At 38.3% G+C, this 20,553-nt stretch overlaps 1 protein-coding gene across 1 annotated transcript in view; it reads right to left on the bottom strand.

Annotated features, from left to right (window-relative positions):
* Nucleotides 1-20,553, bottom strand: part of HOMER1 (homer scaffold protein 1) — a 137,167-nt gene that overhangs the window by 75,273 nt on the left and 41,341 nt on the right. Inside the window, exons 2-4 of the mRNA XM_006053970.4 lie at nt 12,670-12,826; nt 5,629-5,760; nt 1,964-2,056 (exon numbers count right to left, since the gene is read on the bottom strand). Coding sequence (XP_006054032.1) covers nt 1,964-2,056; nt 5,629-5,760; nt 12,670-12,826 — 382 coding nt within the window. The remainder of the gene's footprint in view (nt 1-1,963; nt 2,057-5,628; nt 5,761-12,669; nt 12,827-20,553) is intronic.

The following is a 20,553-nucleotide window of genomic DNA, read 5'->3' as shown; positions in this document are numbered from 1 at the left end:
GCTTTGGCTTCAATCCAGAGTTCACCTTTAGCCTGTGAGGAAATGTGTACTTTAAGCATACTTAACAGAGCTCTCCTTTCCTCTGAAAACACTCAAAACTCTTTAGACCAGTAGGGTTTACCAAATAGAGTTGGGTGTCAGGGGTGGGGAGGAAGGAAGAGCAAAATATTTTCTACAATGTTCCAATCATTTGGCTAGTCACAACATTCCAAGGCAATCACTATCTACTTCCTTAAGAAAGTTTCATGTAAAATAGCTACTTACAGACATATTCCACAGAAACATTTGTAACATCCAATCCTTCCTTTTATAAAATCTCCTAAGTACACTTTGAAAACAATTACCCTGGAGAAGAACCCAGTATAAAGCTGAACCTTACCCCTAAGATTTCAACTGAAATAAAAATTTTAGAAAAGTCTATTATTAAAAAGCTAAAAGTTACTGGCCTTCTCTGAGTCATATTATTACATTAAAACCTTTGTAAAAGTACTGAAATGTAGCTATTCAATGAATTTTATCTGGAGATGTAATTAATTTCCAGCTGAAGAATACAATGGGCAAGTAGCAGGTATTAACTAACCTGTTAAAGGAAAAAGTGATACTTTTTAAAACCTACAACCTTTGGGTCTCAGTGCTGAGATGTAAATGTTCTGACTGTCAGATTTAAACACATCTTAAAATCAGGTAGAACAAACTACATTGTTTATATATTTTTTCTGTATACTGTGATGACATCTTAAAAAGCTTTCTAGTTAGCCAGTTCTTAGAGATAGCAGGGGGCTACGATGGGAGCATGCTTTTGATATGTAAATTAACCAGTCCAGGAAATACTCTTTTATCGGGCCCCTGAATTTGGGGAGACAACATTCCAAGGGCCGGGTGTTAGGCAACTGGGAACCGCCCCTTATGGTTTAGAGCCAGTTGAAATCATGCAGACTAGTCAATCCTAAACTGTTCACCCTGCCTGCCGTTCCCGAGAGAAACCCCAGTACAGGCTCTAGCCTTGGTTGGTGTTCTCCTATACTCCTGCTTTCTGCCTGCTGCCCCACCTGAGGTGTCCCTGCTGCCTTCTAGAGGTGTGCCATGCCCCCTGTTAGGTGAAACACAATGAAACTAACCAGCCTGGCCAGGCACCATAGTAACATTTGCATGAATTATTTTATGACAGGAGGTCCTGGTAAGGAACATGGAACTAACAAGCCACCACCAACTGGAAGAATTTAGGAAAAGCCAAAAGGAGATGTCACCTGTCCCACCACCTCCCAGGATCCTTCTCGCTGCATCCATCTTGCTTGAGCAATGCATGGACCACCAGGAAGGACCCTGAGTCAGAATGACTGGCCAGAGACAGCCAGAAACTCATCTCATCACCAGAAAACCCGAGACTGTGAGTCACGTGACAGAGCAGTCCTCCCGGGTTCCCTTTGCCTGCTGCGCCCCTTCCCAATCAAGTCTCTTGCTTTGTCAGCACACAAGTCTCCTCGGACAATTCATTGCTGAGTGTCCGAGAAGAGTCCACTTTGGGGGCCCTAGAAGGTGTTACCCTTCCTGCCACATTTCTAGGACCTGTGAGTACAATAAACTTTTGTCTCCCCAAGCCTCTCTCACATCTCCTCTAGCCTCTCCCACATCTCCTCTTGCAGCCACACTCTACTGATCATCACGGAAGACAGAAGACAGACAATAGGGCAATCTATGCTCTTTGTGTACAACTGTTTTCAAGTTGTATGCATATTAGAAAACTGACTTTTAATTACTAAACAGATTTCCCCCCCATGAGATTCTTATACACATTAGTATATAAGGGAAAAAAATCCTTTCTCCACTAGTACAGATTAACTGAAGAGTGCATTTCTATGTCCACTTTGAAAATCACCTTAACTTTGCCATTATTTTTCTAAGTTTATCTCTGGCATAAAGCATATCATCTAAAATGAACAAGGAATAGAAACTAGATACCCACCTGTGAAGGTGTACTGGTAAGTTCCATCTTTTCTTGTGATTTCTCCTTTGCTAGTCGAGCAGCTTCTTTAAATTCCTGAAACTTTTCTGCAAACTGAATGCAGAAAGACTACATACATTAACCAAATAAAAATAGGTCTTAATGCCCACTTTTACCCTAATTTTCTTCCATTCTACTGAATAATTGACTCGTATACAAGCAACTTAGCTCTCAAATCAATTACAGGCGTAATATGAAAATGACAGGAAAATAAACCTAATATCAAACATTTGCATACCATAAAGTACTCTGACAAATCTCATTCAAAAACATCATGATACAACTAAGTTAGAATTTGGTGTCAGCTAGCTTTGTATGTCCCTCCTTGGTTGTTCAGATATACTTTACTAAGACCAAGGTAGGGGACGGGGCTGGAGGTTGGGAGTGAAATCAGTAAAGATGGGCACACTGTTTATCACAGAGAAATTTAAATCACCTAAGTGTCCACTCCTAAACATCTCTGTATCTGGAGCAGGCCTTTAACTCTTACTAGGATATTAACTCTTGCATTACCTGAGGCAGTTTATTTTCAGCAATACAAACAGCAACATTTCTTACTGTCACTGACTGACATTGGTAGATTTTGATTACCAAAGATTCCTAAACAGCAGCAGAAAGGAAAAGCAGGTCCCCACGAAGGTCTTTAAGATTGGTAACAATTTAAAAAATTACTTTTGTGAAATGCTAACTCTTAGGAACTCAAGGTAATCTAATAAATAAAGGTCATAGCTACAAACAGTATCTCTTTATGCACTGGAAGTGGAAATTACTCTCCCACTGTTCTCAGAGAGAATAAGCTAAGGCTACAAAATAACCAGATTTTTCAAAAAATTGAAAACCTTTGTGCAACTTTAAACATCTATTAGAGTTGGCAATAAAAACATGAAATTACAGGTCCCTCTCAAACCTGATAAACCAACCCCAATTTCACTTGTATCTTGGGAAGGAAAGCTTTGGAAGGAAAGGCTCATGATATTCTGACCTACTGCAGAGAAACGGAAGAAGGTCAAAATTAAAGCTGTTATAACAACTCTCCTTCTTACCTTAAACCTGTTACCTCCCCCCCCACCTATAACTTGTAGATCAGGAAACTGAATCTGCATTATTATACTTATCTAATTGAAGAGAATATCATATTACTGTTAAAAAAAATCTGAATATAGAGCTAAAAAGGTCACATTCACATTGTTGGAAATGAAATAAAAGAAAAACCATAATTAGTCTTTATGTAATTTGAACTAGTACATAAAGTTTTTCTTATACTAATTTGGCATTCCAAGGTAGTTAATGTTTAAAACTCTTCTCAACTTCATAAAGACCAAAGCTGCTGTTAATTTTTATAGACTTAGGTTTCCATGATAATAAAATACCACTTGGAAAGCACTCTAACAATCCAAGCATAGTTGAAATTTTCCTCATCCGTCAACCTTAGGAGACCACACATTTCTTTTCAGCGCTCCTGCTCTCTGCATTTTGAGAGCACCTTGTCTACAACTGCCTGCAGAGACTTCGCTAATCTCTTATAATGTTTTGTTTCATGGATGGTTTTTAGTGATAAAAACAAGCCAGAATATTTCCATGCTTGCTTCATTTATGTAAAAGATTACATACTCCTTTGGGGCCCCTACAAAGCACCAACCTTAATCTTCAAGGTTGCCTGGAAAATAAGTCATGGTTTTGTTATTGGTTTTGTTATTTTGGGGCCAAACCATTCTGAAGAGATTGATCACAAGCTCCTGGAGCCAAGTCTGGTGAATAAATACACTAGGGCTGACTCCAGGAGCTAATGGGTCGCTTCCTAATAGTCAATCCACCTTCACGATTCAGTACTAGGACTCACTACCAGTCAGCATGGTCAGAAATATACACTAACTTTAAAGAGGAAAAACAAATTCTTTAACTATAAACGCCATTCTCAGAAAAAATATCAGATAAGAGGAAACAGTATGATTGACAGATTTTAATAAACTATTTCCTTATCACATTAGCTTTTGCCCATAACTTGAAACATGTAGTTATAAAAAAGAACTAACTTAATATAGTAAAAAATTACTCAGGTTCAAAAATCATTTCATGCAAGTTTGAGAAATTAATCCACAACCTAGTTCCTTTGTTGTCAGGAAATTCAGCAAGTGTAATATAATCATAGTTTTAATGTTTTTGCTATAGGGTTTAATAGACAATTCCAAAAGAAAAGTTCCAAAAAGGTTCTGAGTAATGGCAAAAATATTAGAATAAATGTGTAATTTCCTGAGGGGATTGTTTATGGAGGGACAACGCTTAACTGGATGCCTATGTCCCTGCTTTGTCGAAATACTTTGAGGCTAAAACTCATACTTTTACCACAGTTCTCGAAATGTATTTGGAGAATATGGTGGGTGTAAGAGAAGCGAAATTAGGTGACACTTGTTTGTCTTAATTATCTTACAGAGAATGACTTATAGTCATCAAGATGAAAGTTAAAACCGTCGTAAAACTGAGCTTTCAACTCTAATTTATATTAAAGAAAAGATAACAAAAGCACTTGAAAACAACGTTCAGGAAGTTTTACAACTAAAACCAAAGGAAAGAAAGATTATTTTAACTACTGAACTAATTATAACCAAGTCAATAAATATTCACAAAAGTGTAAGATTTTTTAAAAAGAACTGATTTTTAAGAATCTGAATGATTTCTGTAACGAACAGCTGGGGTTTAAGTTAAGTATTACCAGTGTGCATCCAACAAGAGCCTGCTTACCCTGCACTTGAGCAATTCCAGTTCCCAGGTCATCGGATCTGATGTGTACCAAAGCATGCATAAAATATGGTTCAGATGTAGGGTTATTCTTTTAACTGAATACTTCAAACAGAGAAGTTGTAAACATAACCCTCTGGGTCTGGTGAGCACTAAATGTGAAGTATAAAGGTAGCAATCATCCCCTTGATCATCTTGCTATCCTGCCATTGTTTCCTTCTCCTTATAAGCATTTTCTTTGTGACAGCCACAAGAACTCAAGACGTGGCTGGTATGAACACTTCATGGCTTTTTGTTTCTATGCAGGACAACTGTTTTTTTCCCAGTATTTTGCCCAGGTGATGCTCTGTATTTTATCAGCCATTCTAGCCATAGAAATTTACTTGGTTGGTTCCAAGAACTCCTCAGGGTGTCTCCTAGATCTTACTCTCTGTTGTATCAGAGAGCTCAGAGTTATTCTCACCGAAAGCATAAAACAGAATTTATATGTCAAAAAGCTGAAATACCACTATCAGCTTGAGTTTCCACAATTCAGAAGAGTTTGGTGTTTACCTATATTGCAGAACATCAATCAAAGGTGCTACCCACCAAGCAAAGTCCATATTAAAGTGATAATTCCCACCTTTTATTTCCTATCATACCTAGTTAACCACACAAATGTCAATACAACACATGCAATCAATGGTGACTGCATTTAATGTATACAACAATGTTTCCAGTTGACAGTGGAATCTACTGATCTCTCACTTCTTGCTCTAAAGTCACTACAGTTGTTCCGAAAATATCAAAGAAATTTCTCCTGTATTTTATACTCTCCATTCTCCATTACATACGTAAGATGTCTGACCAGAAGATGCAGATTTCCACTTGGATCTTATGATTTAACTTACTTTCGAAAGATGATGCTCAGAGGAGAACCCCAGTCCATAAACAGTGTTTGCCCTGCTATCGGCCCACTGGCCAAACTTCTGAGATGTTTTAGTAAATGTCATGTTTGGAGTGATGGTGCTGTTAATTATTGCCTGAAAAATAAAATAAGTATGAGGAACCGGCCAAAAATTCGCAAATAGACAATCAAGCACAGGACTACTCAGTTACATAAAAACTTAGGATTCCTGTTGAACCACAATGTTAAGTATATGAAGAGAGTTAGAGAAACAATTTTTAACATTATAAGTGATAATGTGGAAATATGGTAATAATAGAACTATAAATACAATGGCACTCTTTCACAAATTCCAACACTTAACAAGCAAAATAAATGTTCCTGTAATGCACAGAATTTTAAAGAGTTTATAATGTGGTCAGTGTCTTCTCTTTGAACATTTAGGATTACTACCTATGAATTCTAGGTGATGTTCACTGGAAGCAAGTTAGGTTTTAGCAGTTGCTTATTTAAAAGTAAAGTCTCCCTCCCAACAGCGTCTTACAAAAATGCAGACACCAAATTTTGTTTGAAAACTATTTTCTAAAAATCCATCAAGAATTTTCTTAAAGCCAACTTACCTGAAATATACTGTGATACAGAAAAGATTTTCAGTCATTTACTGTTTTCCTCTACTCAAGAGCAAAACAAACCCTTAAATATATACTTTGTTGATGTATAAAGTGGTATAAAATCATGTTAATGAGAATCACTATCATTTTTTATTATACTATAGTTCCTTAGAAAACTAGTATTGGGCTTCCCTGTTGGTTCAGATGGTAAAGAATCTGCCTACAATGCAGGAGACCCAGGTTTGATCCCTGGATTGGAAGATCCCCTAGAGATGGGAATAGCAACCCACTCCAGTGATCTTGCCTGGAGAATTTCATGGACAGAGGAGTCCGGCAGGCTAGAAAATTAGCATTATTTTATTAAATATTAACTTCACTGATCACTTTAATGAATGTCAACTGTCCTTTACCACATTAACTTAAGTTCATTCAGTCCTTCTGCCAGTACTTCTAAAGGGTAGAATCAGTTTTAGTTAAGAAGTCTAATGACTTTGTAATTGAGATTGAGATGACAAAGTGATCTCAGTAATAATAAAACTGCTGCTGCTGCTGCTGCTGCTCTAAGTCGCTTCAGTCGTGTCCGACTATGTGCAACCCCACAGATGGCAGCCCACCAGGCTCCGCCGTCCCTGGGATTCTCCAGGCAAGAACACTGGAGTGGGTTGCCATTTCCTTCTCCAAATAATAAAACAGATATGTTATCAAATCCATAAGCAGTTACTTGGTGAACTATTAAATTCTGAATAAAAATGAAGCATTTTCAGAACATAGCTAAATCTGTATACCACATGAACAGTAAAAATGTAAATATTTATTCACTATGAGGTATTGATGAAGTTATAATGAGTGCCTGATACTTGTCCTACTAAAGTAGACAGTAAGAGCGTAGTGCCTTGCTTTCTCTCAGACAGTAGTCATGTTATCTGTTGCTACATGAAAGCCCTTCCTCTTGATAAGCATTTTTACCTCTGACAAAATTTATATACTAATATATTGCCTTATCCTTTGGTTCAAAAGCTGTTTTTCCTAGCATGTCATTCTAGATCCTATAAAATGTAGCTAACAATTGCTCTAACATGTGGCGTTAGCCACTCAGTCATGTCTGACTCTTTGCGATCCCATGGACTGTAGCCCCCCAGGCTCCTCTGTCCATGTGATTCTCCAGGCAAGAACACTGGAGTGGGTTGCCGTTTCCTTCTGCAGGGGATATTCCCAACCCAGGGATCGAACCCAGGTCTCTTGCATTGTAAGCAGATTCTTTATTGTCTGAGCCACTTGATCACAAAGGGCATAATGTGCAGGGTTGTCATCAAATGAAAGATTAAGTGGGAAAGAATATACTAATAGTAAGGAATCGTTTGAACATGCAACTTTTTGTGTGTGTACTACTAAATGCCTAGCACAATTCTAGGAACTTGAGATACAACAGTGAGAAGCAACATGATTATGCATTACATTCTACAGCAAGAAGACTTGGCTGATGAACAAGCAAACCAGTAGCTGAGCAATGAGATTTCAGAGAGTAGTAAGTGCTGAGAAGACCACAGACCAGGATGGGATAAAGCCCGAGAGACAGGAAGACCAAGGCTAGATTTGGTGGTCCTTGAGGGTTCGCCAAGGGGGGTACTTGTCAACTTAGATCTGAGGGTTTCCAAGGATACACACGGGTATCTTACAGCTGATCCTAATAACTCTCACACAGTGAGGCAACCACTGGATTTATAAAGCATGTAAGGGACGTGACCCGTGTGCTGCTGATTTGTTGTTTAGTCGCTAAGTCTAAACTCTTCTTTGACCCCATGGACTGTAGCCTTCCAGGCTCCTCTGTCCATGGGATTCTTCAGGCAAGAATACTGGACTGGGTTGCCAGTTCCTTTTCCAGGGGATCTTCCTGACCCAGGGATCGAACCTGCATCTTCTGCATTGGCAGGAGGGTTCTTTATACTGCTGCTGCTGGTTACTGACCTATTTTTTGCTATTTCAAATTAACTTCTTTCTGCTTTTATGTTTAAGAGCTCCGTTTTAATTTGCTTTCTGAATCTTTCCTTGCCTGCATATGACTTGTTTTGGGATTCTTTAATCAGTGAAGAAAATTCTAAAATAATAGATGATTCTGCATTTAAAATAATTTATTAGAGTTCTTAGAACAGACTGCTATTATAAATTCACTTTTTAAAAATTTAGTTTTTTAAAATTAATACCTATGTCTCTCAATCCCATAGTTCTTTTTTTCAAGGAAGAGCAGTAGAAATGCTGGGTCGTTACTGACACATAGTGCCCTGATCCTGGCCCCCGGCCATGCCCATGTCGGCAACAGGATTAGAAAACCTTTGAGCAAACTTCACATGCACAGTAAAGGCCCTACGTGAGAAACCAATGGACATTTTCTAATCAGGAGCACCGAAAAGTCTTCCCAGCTCACTGTTGTGCAGAAACAGAAGCGAGGGTAGAAAGAAGAAACTCGTTCGTTTGGCTACATCAAATCAACTACCAGCACTTAACCAAAAAACTACTTCTATGGGGGAACTGTGGTAGTTCAACTGAGTTCAATTCAGTTCAGTCACTCAGTCGTGTCCGACTCTTTGCAAACCCATGGACTGCAGCACTCCAGGCCTCCCTGTCCATCACCAACTCCCTGAGATTACTCACACTCATGTCCATTGAGTCGGTGATGCCATCCAACCATCTCATCCTCTGTTGTCCCTTTCTCCTTCCACCTTCAATCTTTCCCAACATCAGGGTCTTTTCAAACAAGTCAGTTCTTCACATCGGGTGCCCAAAGTATTGGAGTTTCAGCTTCAGCAGTAGTCCTTCCAATGAATATTCAGGACTGACTTCCTTTAGGATGGACTGGTTGGATCTCCTTGCAGTCCGAGGGACTCTCAAGAGTCTTCTCCAATACTACAGTTCAAAAGCATCAATTTTTCAGCGATCAGCTTTCTTTATAATCCAACTCTCATATCCATACATGACTACTGGAAAAACCATAGCTTTGACTGGACGGACCTTGGTAGGCAACATAATGTCTCTGCTTTTTAATAAGCCATCTAGGTTGGTCATAGCCTTTTGTCCAAGGAGCAGGCGTCTTTGAATTTCATGGCTGCAGTCACCATCTGCAGTGATTTTGGAGCCCCCCAAAATAAAGTCTGTCACTGTTTCCATTGTTTCCCCATCTGTTTGCCATGAAGTGATGGGACCAGATGCCATGATCTTAGTTTTCTGAATGTTGAGTTTTAAGTCAACTTTTTCACTTTCCTCTTTCATCAAGAGGCTCTTTAGTTCTTCTTCGCTTTCTGCCATAAGGGTGGTGTCATCTGCATATCTGAGGTTATTGATATTTCTCCCGGAAATCCTGATTCCAGCTTGTGCTTCATCCAGCCTGGCATTTCGCGTGATGTACTCTGCATATAAGTTAAATAAGCAGGGTAACAATATACAACCTTGATGTACTCCTTTCCCTATTTGCAACTAGTCTGTTGTTCCATGTCCAATTCTAACTGTTGCTTCCTGATCTGCATACAGATTTCTGAGGAGGCAGGTCAGGTGATCTGTATTCCCATCTCTTGAAGAATTTTCCACAGTTTGTGGTGATCCACACAGTCAAAGGCTTTAGCATAGTCAATAAAGCAGAAGTAGATGTTTTTCTGGAACTCTCTTGCTTTTTGGATGATCCAACAGATGTTGGCAATTTGATCTCTGGTTCCTCTGCCTTTTCTAAATCCAGCTTGAACATCTGGAAGTTCACGGTTCATGTACTGTTGAAGTCTGGCTTGGAGAATTTTGAGTGTTACTTTGCTAGCGTGTGAGATGAGTGCAATTGTGCAACAGTTTGAGTATTCTTTGGCATTGCCTTTCTTGGGGATTGGAATGAAAACTGACCTTTTCCAGTCCTGTGGCCACTGCTGAGTTTTCCAAATTTGCTGGCATCTTAAATGCAGCACTTTCACAACATCATCTTTTAGGATTTGAAATAGCTCAACTGGAATTCCATCACCTCCACTAGCTTTGTTCGTAGTGATGCTTTCTAAGGCCCCCTTGACTTTGCATTCCAGGATGTCTGGCTTTAGATGAGTGATCACACCATTGTGATTATCTGGGTCATGAAGATCTTTTTTGTATAGGTCTTCTGTGTATTCTTGCCACCTCTTCTTAGTATCTTCTGCTTCTGTTAGGTCCATACCATTTCTGTCCTTTATTGTGTCCATCTCTGCATGAAATGTTCCCTTGGTATTTCTAATTTTCTTGGAGAGATCTCTAGTGTTTCTCATTCTATTGTTTTGTTAATAGCATCAGTTTAAAAAATAACTAGATAATGGAAAATGTGATAGAAAACATAACTCTGGTATAGCAGGTAGATTTTGTTAAAATGAAACAAACCAAAAAAAAAAACAAACAAACTTTTTCACTGAGTTATATAAGAGCCTCATAATTACAAGCTGCAAAGTACATTCAAAAATGGAAATGACAGAAGCAATAGTTCACACTGCTTCAGAAAGAAAAACACATGAGGATTATTTAATCACAATGGACTTGGGCCTACTATACCTTTATATACCATTTAACTGCCCTCTTAATAACCACATCTCATCTGTTATTTGGGCCGAGAGACAAATACAAGTTACACAGAACTGAAGGTTCAAGTCAGGGAAAACAAATGCTTTAACATTCTAGAGTCTGAGATTATAATAATTAACATCTGTTAATTTCACTAAAGTTACAAAATGTTGCAAAATTATTCATTAAAGAAAACTTCACAGAAATTAATTGCTGCTATTTCCCAAGTCCTATAAATCTGAGTAAAAATGAAAAGAGGACCAATTATTCAAATAAATACATGTTAGTTACTTACGTACAAGACAAAGTGCACACAGCCCCTGAGGTCCTATAACCCAGTTAAGGAGATAAGGGATGAGCACATGACAAAACAGACTGAAAAGTTGAGCATTAAATTAAACTATCTTTTATTCCCTCAAACCACTACACAATATGTAATTAATAGCCTAATAAAACTAATAGTAACAATAGCAGTGTTTGTATAGTGATTACTATATATATGTTGTGTCTTTGCCTAAATTAATTTGTTTAATCTTCACAATAATCCTATGGTGTAATGATGTAGTTTTTTATATTAATTCTTTTCTTACAGATGAGAAAACTGAGACATGAAGACACTAAATACCTTGTTCTAGGTCACGTGGTTAGGAAGTATTAAAGTAAATATTCAAACCAGATGTTCCTGCTCCAGATTCTGTGGTCTTAACCCTACACTGCACTGCAAAAATTTCCTAGGAATGGAAAGGTCTTATGACATCAGGAAAGCTTGAAGGAGAAGAGATTCATGACATTAAGAAAGCTTGAAGGAGAAGGATGGAGGCCTCATCTTTTTACAGACAATATCCAGGAATTAGTGTCTGGTATTTATCTACGTGTATTATTCAAAATTCACTGAGGAAAAAATGGAATTTCTCCCTTTTTGAAGGGTATACTATCCATCAGGCACTGAGCTAACCAGGTGCTCTGCAGATACTAACTCAATCCTTACAACCACTATTGCGGTGAAAACAATGAAACTGAGAGAAGTTAACACACAATTTGCCCCAAATCAAAAACTTAGTAGATGGTAGATTTGAGATATAAACCCAGGCAGTCCATGCTCTTAAACATTTTACTATCTGCCTCTCCTAAAAAATAAAAAGAGGTCTTCTCCATACATTTCTCTTCTGAATAATGGATGTTGACTTTATTGTTGAATACTGAATTTAATATAGAAAGACTTCCTATGATTGAGGAATTTTGAACTGCCATTATAGAAGTATATCTAAAAACAAGTCTAGTTCCTCATTAGATTACATGCTCAAGAGTAGAAACTGTGTCTATTCCAAGCACTTAGCACAGTGCCCAACAGAACAGATATGCAATGAGTACTTATCAAATATACTGAAATCAAATTTGTAGAATATTTTATCATGTAACTCAATATATGCCTGCATGCATGCATGAGTGCTCAGTCGTGTCTGACTCTTTGCAACCCCAGGGACTGTAGCCCACCAGGCTCCTCTGTCTGGAAATCCTATGGGATTTCCCAGCAAGAATACTGGAGACGATTGCCATTTCCTCCTCCAGGGGATTTTCCTGACCAAGCAGGGATCAAACCCATGTCGCCTGTGTCTCTTGCACTGCGGGTGGATTCTTTACCACTGAGCCATGGGGGAAGCCCTCAACTTAATATATATATAAGGTGGTTAATCGAAGTAATTTAGTGGATGAAAAAGTTGCTACCCTAAAATTAATCGATTTTGTTTTTTAAAAGGTAGGTTTTAAAAACTGAAAAGAAAAAGTTTTATTTTACTGTAGATAAAAATCTTCTGAATAAAACTAAAATGAATATTGTATAAAGCAAAACAGCAAGGTTATTTAAAGTAAATGGAGCTTACCTTTGAGCCATCTAAACTGATTATCCTATACACATTTCTTGTGCTGTCATAGAAATAAGACACAGTAACTGCATGCTTGCTGGTGGGCACCCAGTTCTTCTTTGTGTTTGGGTCGATCTGGAAGACATGAGCTCGAGTGCTGAAGATGGGTTGTTCCCTGCAGGGGAGAAAACAAAATGACAGGCTGAAAGCAGCCAGTTTGATTCCACTGGACAAGACAACATGAAAACTGTGAGGGTGATTTGTCTTAACCAAAAACTCCCACATCCTTGAAAATATAAGAAACTTTCCTTTAGATCTGAATACTCTGGAAGTGTGCAACCATACGCTTCTTTAAAACAATTACAGTCAATCCTTATTATTTGAAGATTCTGTATCCAAGATTTTGCCTACTCCATAGGGTGCATCTGTAATCATAAACTTCTTACTTGGGGCAGTTTCTTGGTCTTTGCCAGTGACCTCGCATGCTCCACCTGAGGCTGATCAAGGCACTACTCAGCCTTCTTGTTTCAGTTCTCATACTATAAACAAGTATCCTTTTTGCAACCTATTCAGCACCATGGAGTCTGCATCTCTGTGCTTTCTGTTGGTACTTGCACTGTTTCAAACGGCCCCCAAGCACAGTGCCAAGTGCTGTCTGTTCTTAGGTACAAGCAGACTGTGATGTGCCTCATGGAGAAAAAATGTTACATAAGCTCTGTTCAGGCTTGAGTGCTTGTGGCCAAGGGTTAATGGTAATGAATCAATGATATATATTAAATAGGGTGTCTTTAAATAGAAACATAATCAAACAAGGCTATTGACTGGCTGATGAAAACGTGACCTGAGGCTCACAGGAACCTAACCCTGTGTCTCCCTCAGGACGATGGTTCAATATCACTAATTCAGTGTTTGTGGTGTCTTTATAGAACAAAACCACTACAAACAGAACTGACGATGTGCTATTAAAATACAAGTGTCTTATATGTGGCTGTCACTAAGCTAAAAGTTTTTGCCATTTAAAATTACCTAATTCTGGGGAGGAATTTACTGGGAAAGTTTACACTCAATATAATCTCTACTACACTGAAAAATGCAAGGAAAACAAACTAATCCATCATCACAGAATCTTTTACCTAGATCAAGTAAGGCCTTAAATAGAGGTTTTTATAATTACAATTTCAAGAACCAAAACTATTCAAAAATATATATTGAAAATATGATCATTACAGATTTCTTTTACAGTCTGAAAAAACAAGCATAAAAAAGATCTGCATGTAATAGAACCATTAGAAAGCAAAATTTTCCAAGTTCTCAGTAAAAATTCTCTTGTAACAAGCATTGACCAAAATTTGGGGGCAGTCCAATTGTTTCTTTCACTTACATAACACTTTTCTTTCCTAAAGCAGCTTAAGGTCCTAAGGAGAATTTTAACTGGTACTATGTAAAGTTAAAATTAAGTACATTTAAATTTTTTCATTTTAAAGCATTAAAAAAAATTCCAATTTAAAATTTAAAGATGTGAAAAGAGAGTATGGAAAACAGTGAAATTAGAAAACAGGCAAAGCAAACTTTTGGTCTTTGGCAAAATGACTCTTTGGATTAGTAATAATGGGCTGGGTGCTACATATGCCTCCTGTGATTTACTTTAGCCCTCAGACAGCTGTTATGAAAGGGAGGTACCTTTCCTGTATGTAACCAGGCTCTTCCCAGTTTTATTTCTGGAAACCTCTATAACAACTGTTCTTATGAAAGCATCACTTCTGAAAGGAAGTGAGTGATACATTTTATGCCTCTCCCTAAAAAAATGAAGCAGGAAGTCATCACTTCTGGCTTAACTGCCATTATACACAGGTTCACTCGAGAAATAATTATGAATGATCTGGCAACGCACTACACCAGTTGAAGTCTTCCAAACTAGGAGTAGGTCTTACTCACTCCCTTTCCCATCCTCAAAATCTCTGACTCTCACAGTGAGGCTGATGCTTCATTTGGGTTGTCATCCAGAAGTCCTGCAACCTCTGATTTTCTTTTCTCATCTTGTAATTAAAGTTTAGAGAGTGCTACTAGTTTTGATTCATAGAGAAATTCATTCACACAGAATTCTATTTATTAAGACACATAAAGAAGGGAAATAGGCCACTTGTTCTTATTGACTTGATAATTCTTTTTTTCATTTGACAGGGGGTAAATTTCTAGATAGTGTAGGCTGATATAAGCATGTTTTCTAATACTTTCCATATATTTCCATATATTCCATATATTTTCCAAAAAAGTAAAACTGTTAAGACAATGATATTGCTTTTGCAAGCCTTATATGACTAATCATCAAATCCTTATTCAATGGAAATGCAGTTTGAGTCCAATAAATACTTTCACACTATATTAATTCACACAGTGTAATTAATCTGCACAATTATTCCACTCAATTTAATCCCATTCCGAATAAAAGTCTTTAGGGTAAACTAGCTATTTTTACAAGCAAATGACATCTGACATCAACTAAACACACTGCTTTCTTCAATTCTTCTCTGATTTCTTAAAAAGATTTCTGTGGTCAAAAGCCTAGCCATCATCATCTGGATGACAAAGACTAGGAAAATAAGTTTACAGCTGATAAACAGTGAAGAGAATTTCAAGAAGTAATGAGGGTGATACCACATGTATCAGGGCATACAAATAGGTGATACACACTTTTACTGAATATCTACTACATGCATAAAACAGAGAAAGAGAGAGATGGTCTTTGCCTTTGACATGTTCAACCTGGTGTGGGAAGACAGATATGTTAAACAAATAAAATACTCTTCAGCATGATAGAGACTCTGAAAGTAAGTGGGTAAGGGCTACTATGGAGAAGCTGATGCCTAAGAAGAGCCTGAAACCATGGCACAGTATCTCAGCATGTGTAGCATGAACCTCAGTGAGTATGAATAACTTTGAAGAATGAGGCTAGAGATAGAGAAATCAGTTCATGAGGGTACCTGCTGGGAACTACTGAGACATGTAAATAGGGAAGAGCTTTGCATTTTAGAACAGTAAATTCAGTAGCACTGAAGACAGTGGGTTGGCAGAAGCAGAAGATATTAAGAAGAGTGGCAAGAATACACAGAAGACCTATACAAAAAAGATCTTCACTACCCAGATAATCACGATGGTGTGATCACTTACCTAGAGCCAGACATCCTGGAATGTGAAGTCAAGTGGGCCTTAGGAAGCATCACTATGAACAAAGCTAGTGGAGGTGATGGAATTCCAGTTGAGCTATTTCAAATCCTAAAAGATGATGCTGTGAAAGTGCTGCACTCAAGATGCCAGCAAATTTGGAAAACTCAGCAGTGGCCACAGGACTGGAAAAGGTCAGTTTTCATTCCAATCCCTAAGAAAGGCAATGCCAAAGAATGCTCAAACTACCGCGCAATTGCACTCATCTCACACGCTAGTAAAGTAATGCTCAAAATTCCCCAAGCCAGGCTTCAACAGTACGTGAACCGTGAATTTCCAGATGTTCAAGCTGGATTTAGAAAAGGCAGAGGCCCCAGAGATCAAATTGCCAACATCTGTTGGATCATCCAAAAAGCAAGAGAGTTCCAGAAAAACATCTATTTCTGCTTTATTGACTATGCCAAAGCCTCTGACTGTGTGTATCACAACAAACTGTGGAAAATTCTGAAAGAGATGGGAATACCAGACCACATGACCTGCCTCCTCAGAAATATGTATGCAGATCAGGAAGCAACAGTTAGAAATGGACATGGAATAACAGACTGGTTGCAAATTGGGAAAGGAATACATCAAAGTTGTATATTGTCACCCTGCTTATTTAACTTATATGCAGAGTATATCATGAGAAATGCCAGGCTGGATGAAGCACAAGCTGGAATCAAGATTGCCAGGAGAAATATCAATAACCTCAGATATGCAGATGACACCACCCTTATGGCAGAAAGCGAAGAAGAACTAAATAGCCTCTTGATGAAAGAGGAGAGTGAAAAAGTTGACTTAAAACTCAACATTCAGTAGAAGGAAATGGCAACCCACTCCAGTATTCTTGCCTGGAAAATCCCATGGACAAAGAAGCCTGGTGGGCTGCAGTCCATGGGGTCATAAAGTCAGGACTGAGTGACTGACTGCGTGTGTGTGTGTGTGTGTGCGTGCACACACACACACACACACACACAACTTCTGGACATTAGCTGATCTGACCTCCAGGAGACTAAAAGCCTGAGGTTGAAACTTGCAAGGCAACCCCCCAAGTGAACTCTGAACTTCACTAGCTAGCCCCTCTCTGTAGGCAGAGTGCAGTGAAATAGACATTGTAAGAGAGAACTGTGCTGTTATTTTTATCTGAGGGCGTACTCCAAATCCTCTTTTATAAGAAAGACCCGATTTTGATGAACTTTTTAAACATGATTGTGTTGAGTTCATTGCTGTTAGCGTCCTCTTTGTTGTGATCAGTAGACTGATTTGAGAATCATATCATCACTGTGTAATAAGACTGGATGCCACTGTTTGCCATCTTTTCCTCTTGTCATCATGTGTGTGGGGGTTGGGGGAAAGGGAATCCATTCCAGATGCATGAATAAATGATTTTTAAAATTCTGCCCTGAATAAACTGCAGCTGATAGTAAAAAAAAAAAGAACTCAACATTCAGAAAACTAAGATCATGGCATGTGGTCCCATCACTTCATGGCAAACAGATGGGGAAGCAATGGAAACAGTGACAGACTTTATTTTGGGGGGCTCCAAAATCACTGTAGATGGTGACTGCAGCCATGAAATTCAAAGACGCCTGCTCCTTGGACAAAAAGCTATGACCAACCTAGACAGCTTATTAAAAAGCAGAGACATTACGTTGCCTACCAAGGTCCGTCCAGTCAAAGCTATGGTTTTTCCAGTAATCACGTATGGACATGAGAGTTGGACTTAAAGAAAGCTGAGCGCCGAAGAATTGATGGTTTTGAACTGTGGTGTTGGAGAAGGCTCTTGAGAGTCCTTCGGACTGCAAGGAGATCCAATAAGTCCATCCTAAAGGAAATCAGTCCTGAATATTCATTGGAAGGACTACTGCTGAAGCTGAAACTCCAATACTTTGGCCACCTGATGTGAAGAACTGACTCGTTTGAAAAGACCCTGATGCTGGGAAAGACTGAGGGCAGGAGGAGAAGGGGACGACAGAGGATGAGATGGTTGGATGGCATCACTGACTCAATGGACATGAGTGTGAGTAATCTCAGGGAGTTGGTGATGGACAGGGAGGCCTGGAATGCTGCAGTCCATGGGTTCGCAAAGAGTCGGACAGGACTGAGTGACTGACCTGAACATTGGACATAGGGATGCTAGTCAGAAACTTACAAAGGATTCCAAGTATTAAAAAAATAAATAAAAAGGATAGGAGGTTAGGGAGTGGAATGAAGACATGAAAAGGAATTAAAGGTAAGTTAAGAAAGTAGAAACAGTATGATTAAGTAACAGTTTGGATGCAGGGCAGTGGTTCATCAAACTGGGGTGAGCTGTCTCTCAGGGGACATTTCTCAAAGTCTGGAGACATTTTGTACAGTCACAGCTGAGGAAGACTGCTACTGGCTTCTGATGGGACGAAACCAGGGATGTTGCTAAATATTTATAATGCACAGGACAGCCCCCTACAACAAGAAACTATCCAGCCGAAAAAGTCAACAGTGCCAAGGTTAAGAAATTGTCTCCTGGGTTTCTGGTCTGGGTAACTGAAAAGAAGACAGTGCCACTAGGCAGGACGGTAAACAGAAAATACAGTCAGGAACTGGGGGTTGCTTGATGAGGGAAAGATGAGCTCTCAGTTTTGACCAAGTTCAAAAGCGTACAGGGTTTGCATTGTAAAAACTATCAGGAAGGAAACTCAAAATGTTACTTTCGGGCTCAACAGAGAAAACCAGGCTGGAGTGAAAAGTTTTGAGAATCATTAAGAGAGATTATCACTAGTCTATTTAAGATACATATCAATATTAAGCATGTGGATAAATTTCACTTTAGAGAAAAGCTGCAGAAAGCAGTAGAGAAGCTATACCTGAAATTTCAAAGCTCTTATCTCTTAAAGGATCTGAAAAGCACTTGACACAGATTATCCCAAGTGTTCAAGTGGTAATACTATTTCAAATAAACTGGATGGCACTTGTAAATAAAGGTTAGACACACTACTTCCTTAATAACAATTCACACAAAACCAACTGCATCAAATACCATTATTTTCCAAAGTATGGTCTATGGAACAAAAGTCCTAGAACTGAGTGTTCCATGTTTAAATAAGTACTGCAAACATCGTGTGTGTCCCACTCTGAAACATTTATAAAGCATGTTAATATAAAGTTCTAAGAAGTCCTGCAGTAAAGAAATCCATTTAACCCTGAATAACCAACCCAGCATGCAGCAAAATGATCTAACCCCAGAATTCTTCATGGAACACAGTAACATCTCATAGGACTTAGATTTATAACTACAATATGAGAATGGAAAGATAAATTTTGGGGTAAATACATCTCACCGAAAGCCAATTTATATATTCTACCATCTTTATTGACATTACTGTTACTAGAATATATATATAAAGCATAACACAAAATCGAGGCCTTTAGTCCTTACTACAATATGATTTCTTAAGTAGATATAATACCACAGAGTAACTCTAAGAAATTAAATATTAATCTAAAAATCAACTTTAAAAGCATATAGGTTTTGGCAGGGAATGCTTTAAATGAGCTTAGAGAAACGAAACTAAACACACACAAACACAGAGAGAGACACACACACACACACATTTTAATCTTAGAGAATCATCTACTGTGTAATTTCTTCCATCAACAGTTCATGACCCATTAAAAGAGGTTACTTGAGTATTTTCCAGAAGGTTCATAAAATAATTCTAAAATTTGGTATAATATAATACATATTATATATAATATAATTCTGGAGATCCTGGGCTTCCCTGCTGGCTCAGGGGTAAAGAATCCGCCTGCCAATGCAGGAGACGTGAGTTTGATACCTGGTTGGGGAGGATCCCACAGGCCGTGGAGCAACTAATCCACGCACCACAACTACTGAGCCTGCGCTCAAGAGTCCAGGAGCCGCAACTATTGAGCTCCTGTGCTGCAATTCCTGAAGCCCGCGGGCCTAGAGCCTGTGTTCTGCAACAGGAGAACCCATGGCGATGAGAAGCCCTCACACTGCAACCGAGAGTAGTCCTTGCTCGCCACAACTGGAGAAAAGCTCGCAGAGCAAAGACAACCCAGCACAGCCAAAAATAGATAAATAAAATGCTTAAAAAAAGAATTTTGAATGTTGTAATCATGGGCTAAAATTCTAGAAGTACTACATACAGTAATGAACTCTACAATTTGATATGGATGTAGAAAATTAGAGGAATGTAAAGACTAGATGGCCTTGAGGAAAATGTAGTGAAATCAGAATTTTGTTTCAGAAATAAAGTTTATTTAAACTCATAAAAATTAACATAAACAATGATTGCATTTAACTCTCAGGCATCTATCTGTATGATAAGAAAGGAAGATCATGAAAAACTGAAGCAAAACAAAAAAACTATTTGCCAAGAGAAATGAAAGCTCTAGATCTAGGAATAAAACAAAAAGCTAACATTTGTCATTTGGATAGCTTTAGTTGAAAAGAAAAATCAATGATGATTTTTTTTTAATTACTACTGAAGTTTATACTATTGCAAATATTAAGAGATTACCCAATGGACTTTTGTTCTAAGGAAGTGTAAAAGTATGGGTCCAATAAATACAACCAAGCTCAAGGGAATAGAGAGTAATTATACATTTCCTAGTCTTCTTTTAATACCTAGCTTACAAATATCCTTTTCAGAAATTTAAGTACAATTACATATTGTAGCAAAGTGGACATAAAGAAAG

Source organism: Bubalus bubalis, chromosome 11 (genome assembly GCF_019923935.1).
Source record: "Bubalus bubalis isolate 160015118507 breed Murrah chromosome 11, NDDB_SH_1, whole genome shotgun sequence".
NCBI lineage: Eukaryota > Metazoa > Chordata > Mammalia > Artiodactyla > Bovidae > Bubalus > Bubalus bubalis.
The sequence above is the reverse complement of the archived record's forward strand: the minus strand, read 5'-3'. Positions and strand labels throughout refer to the sequence as shown.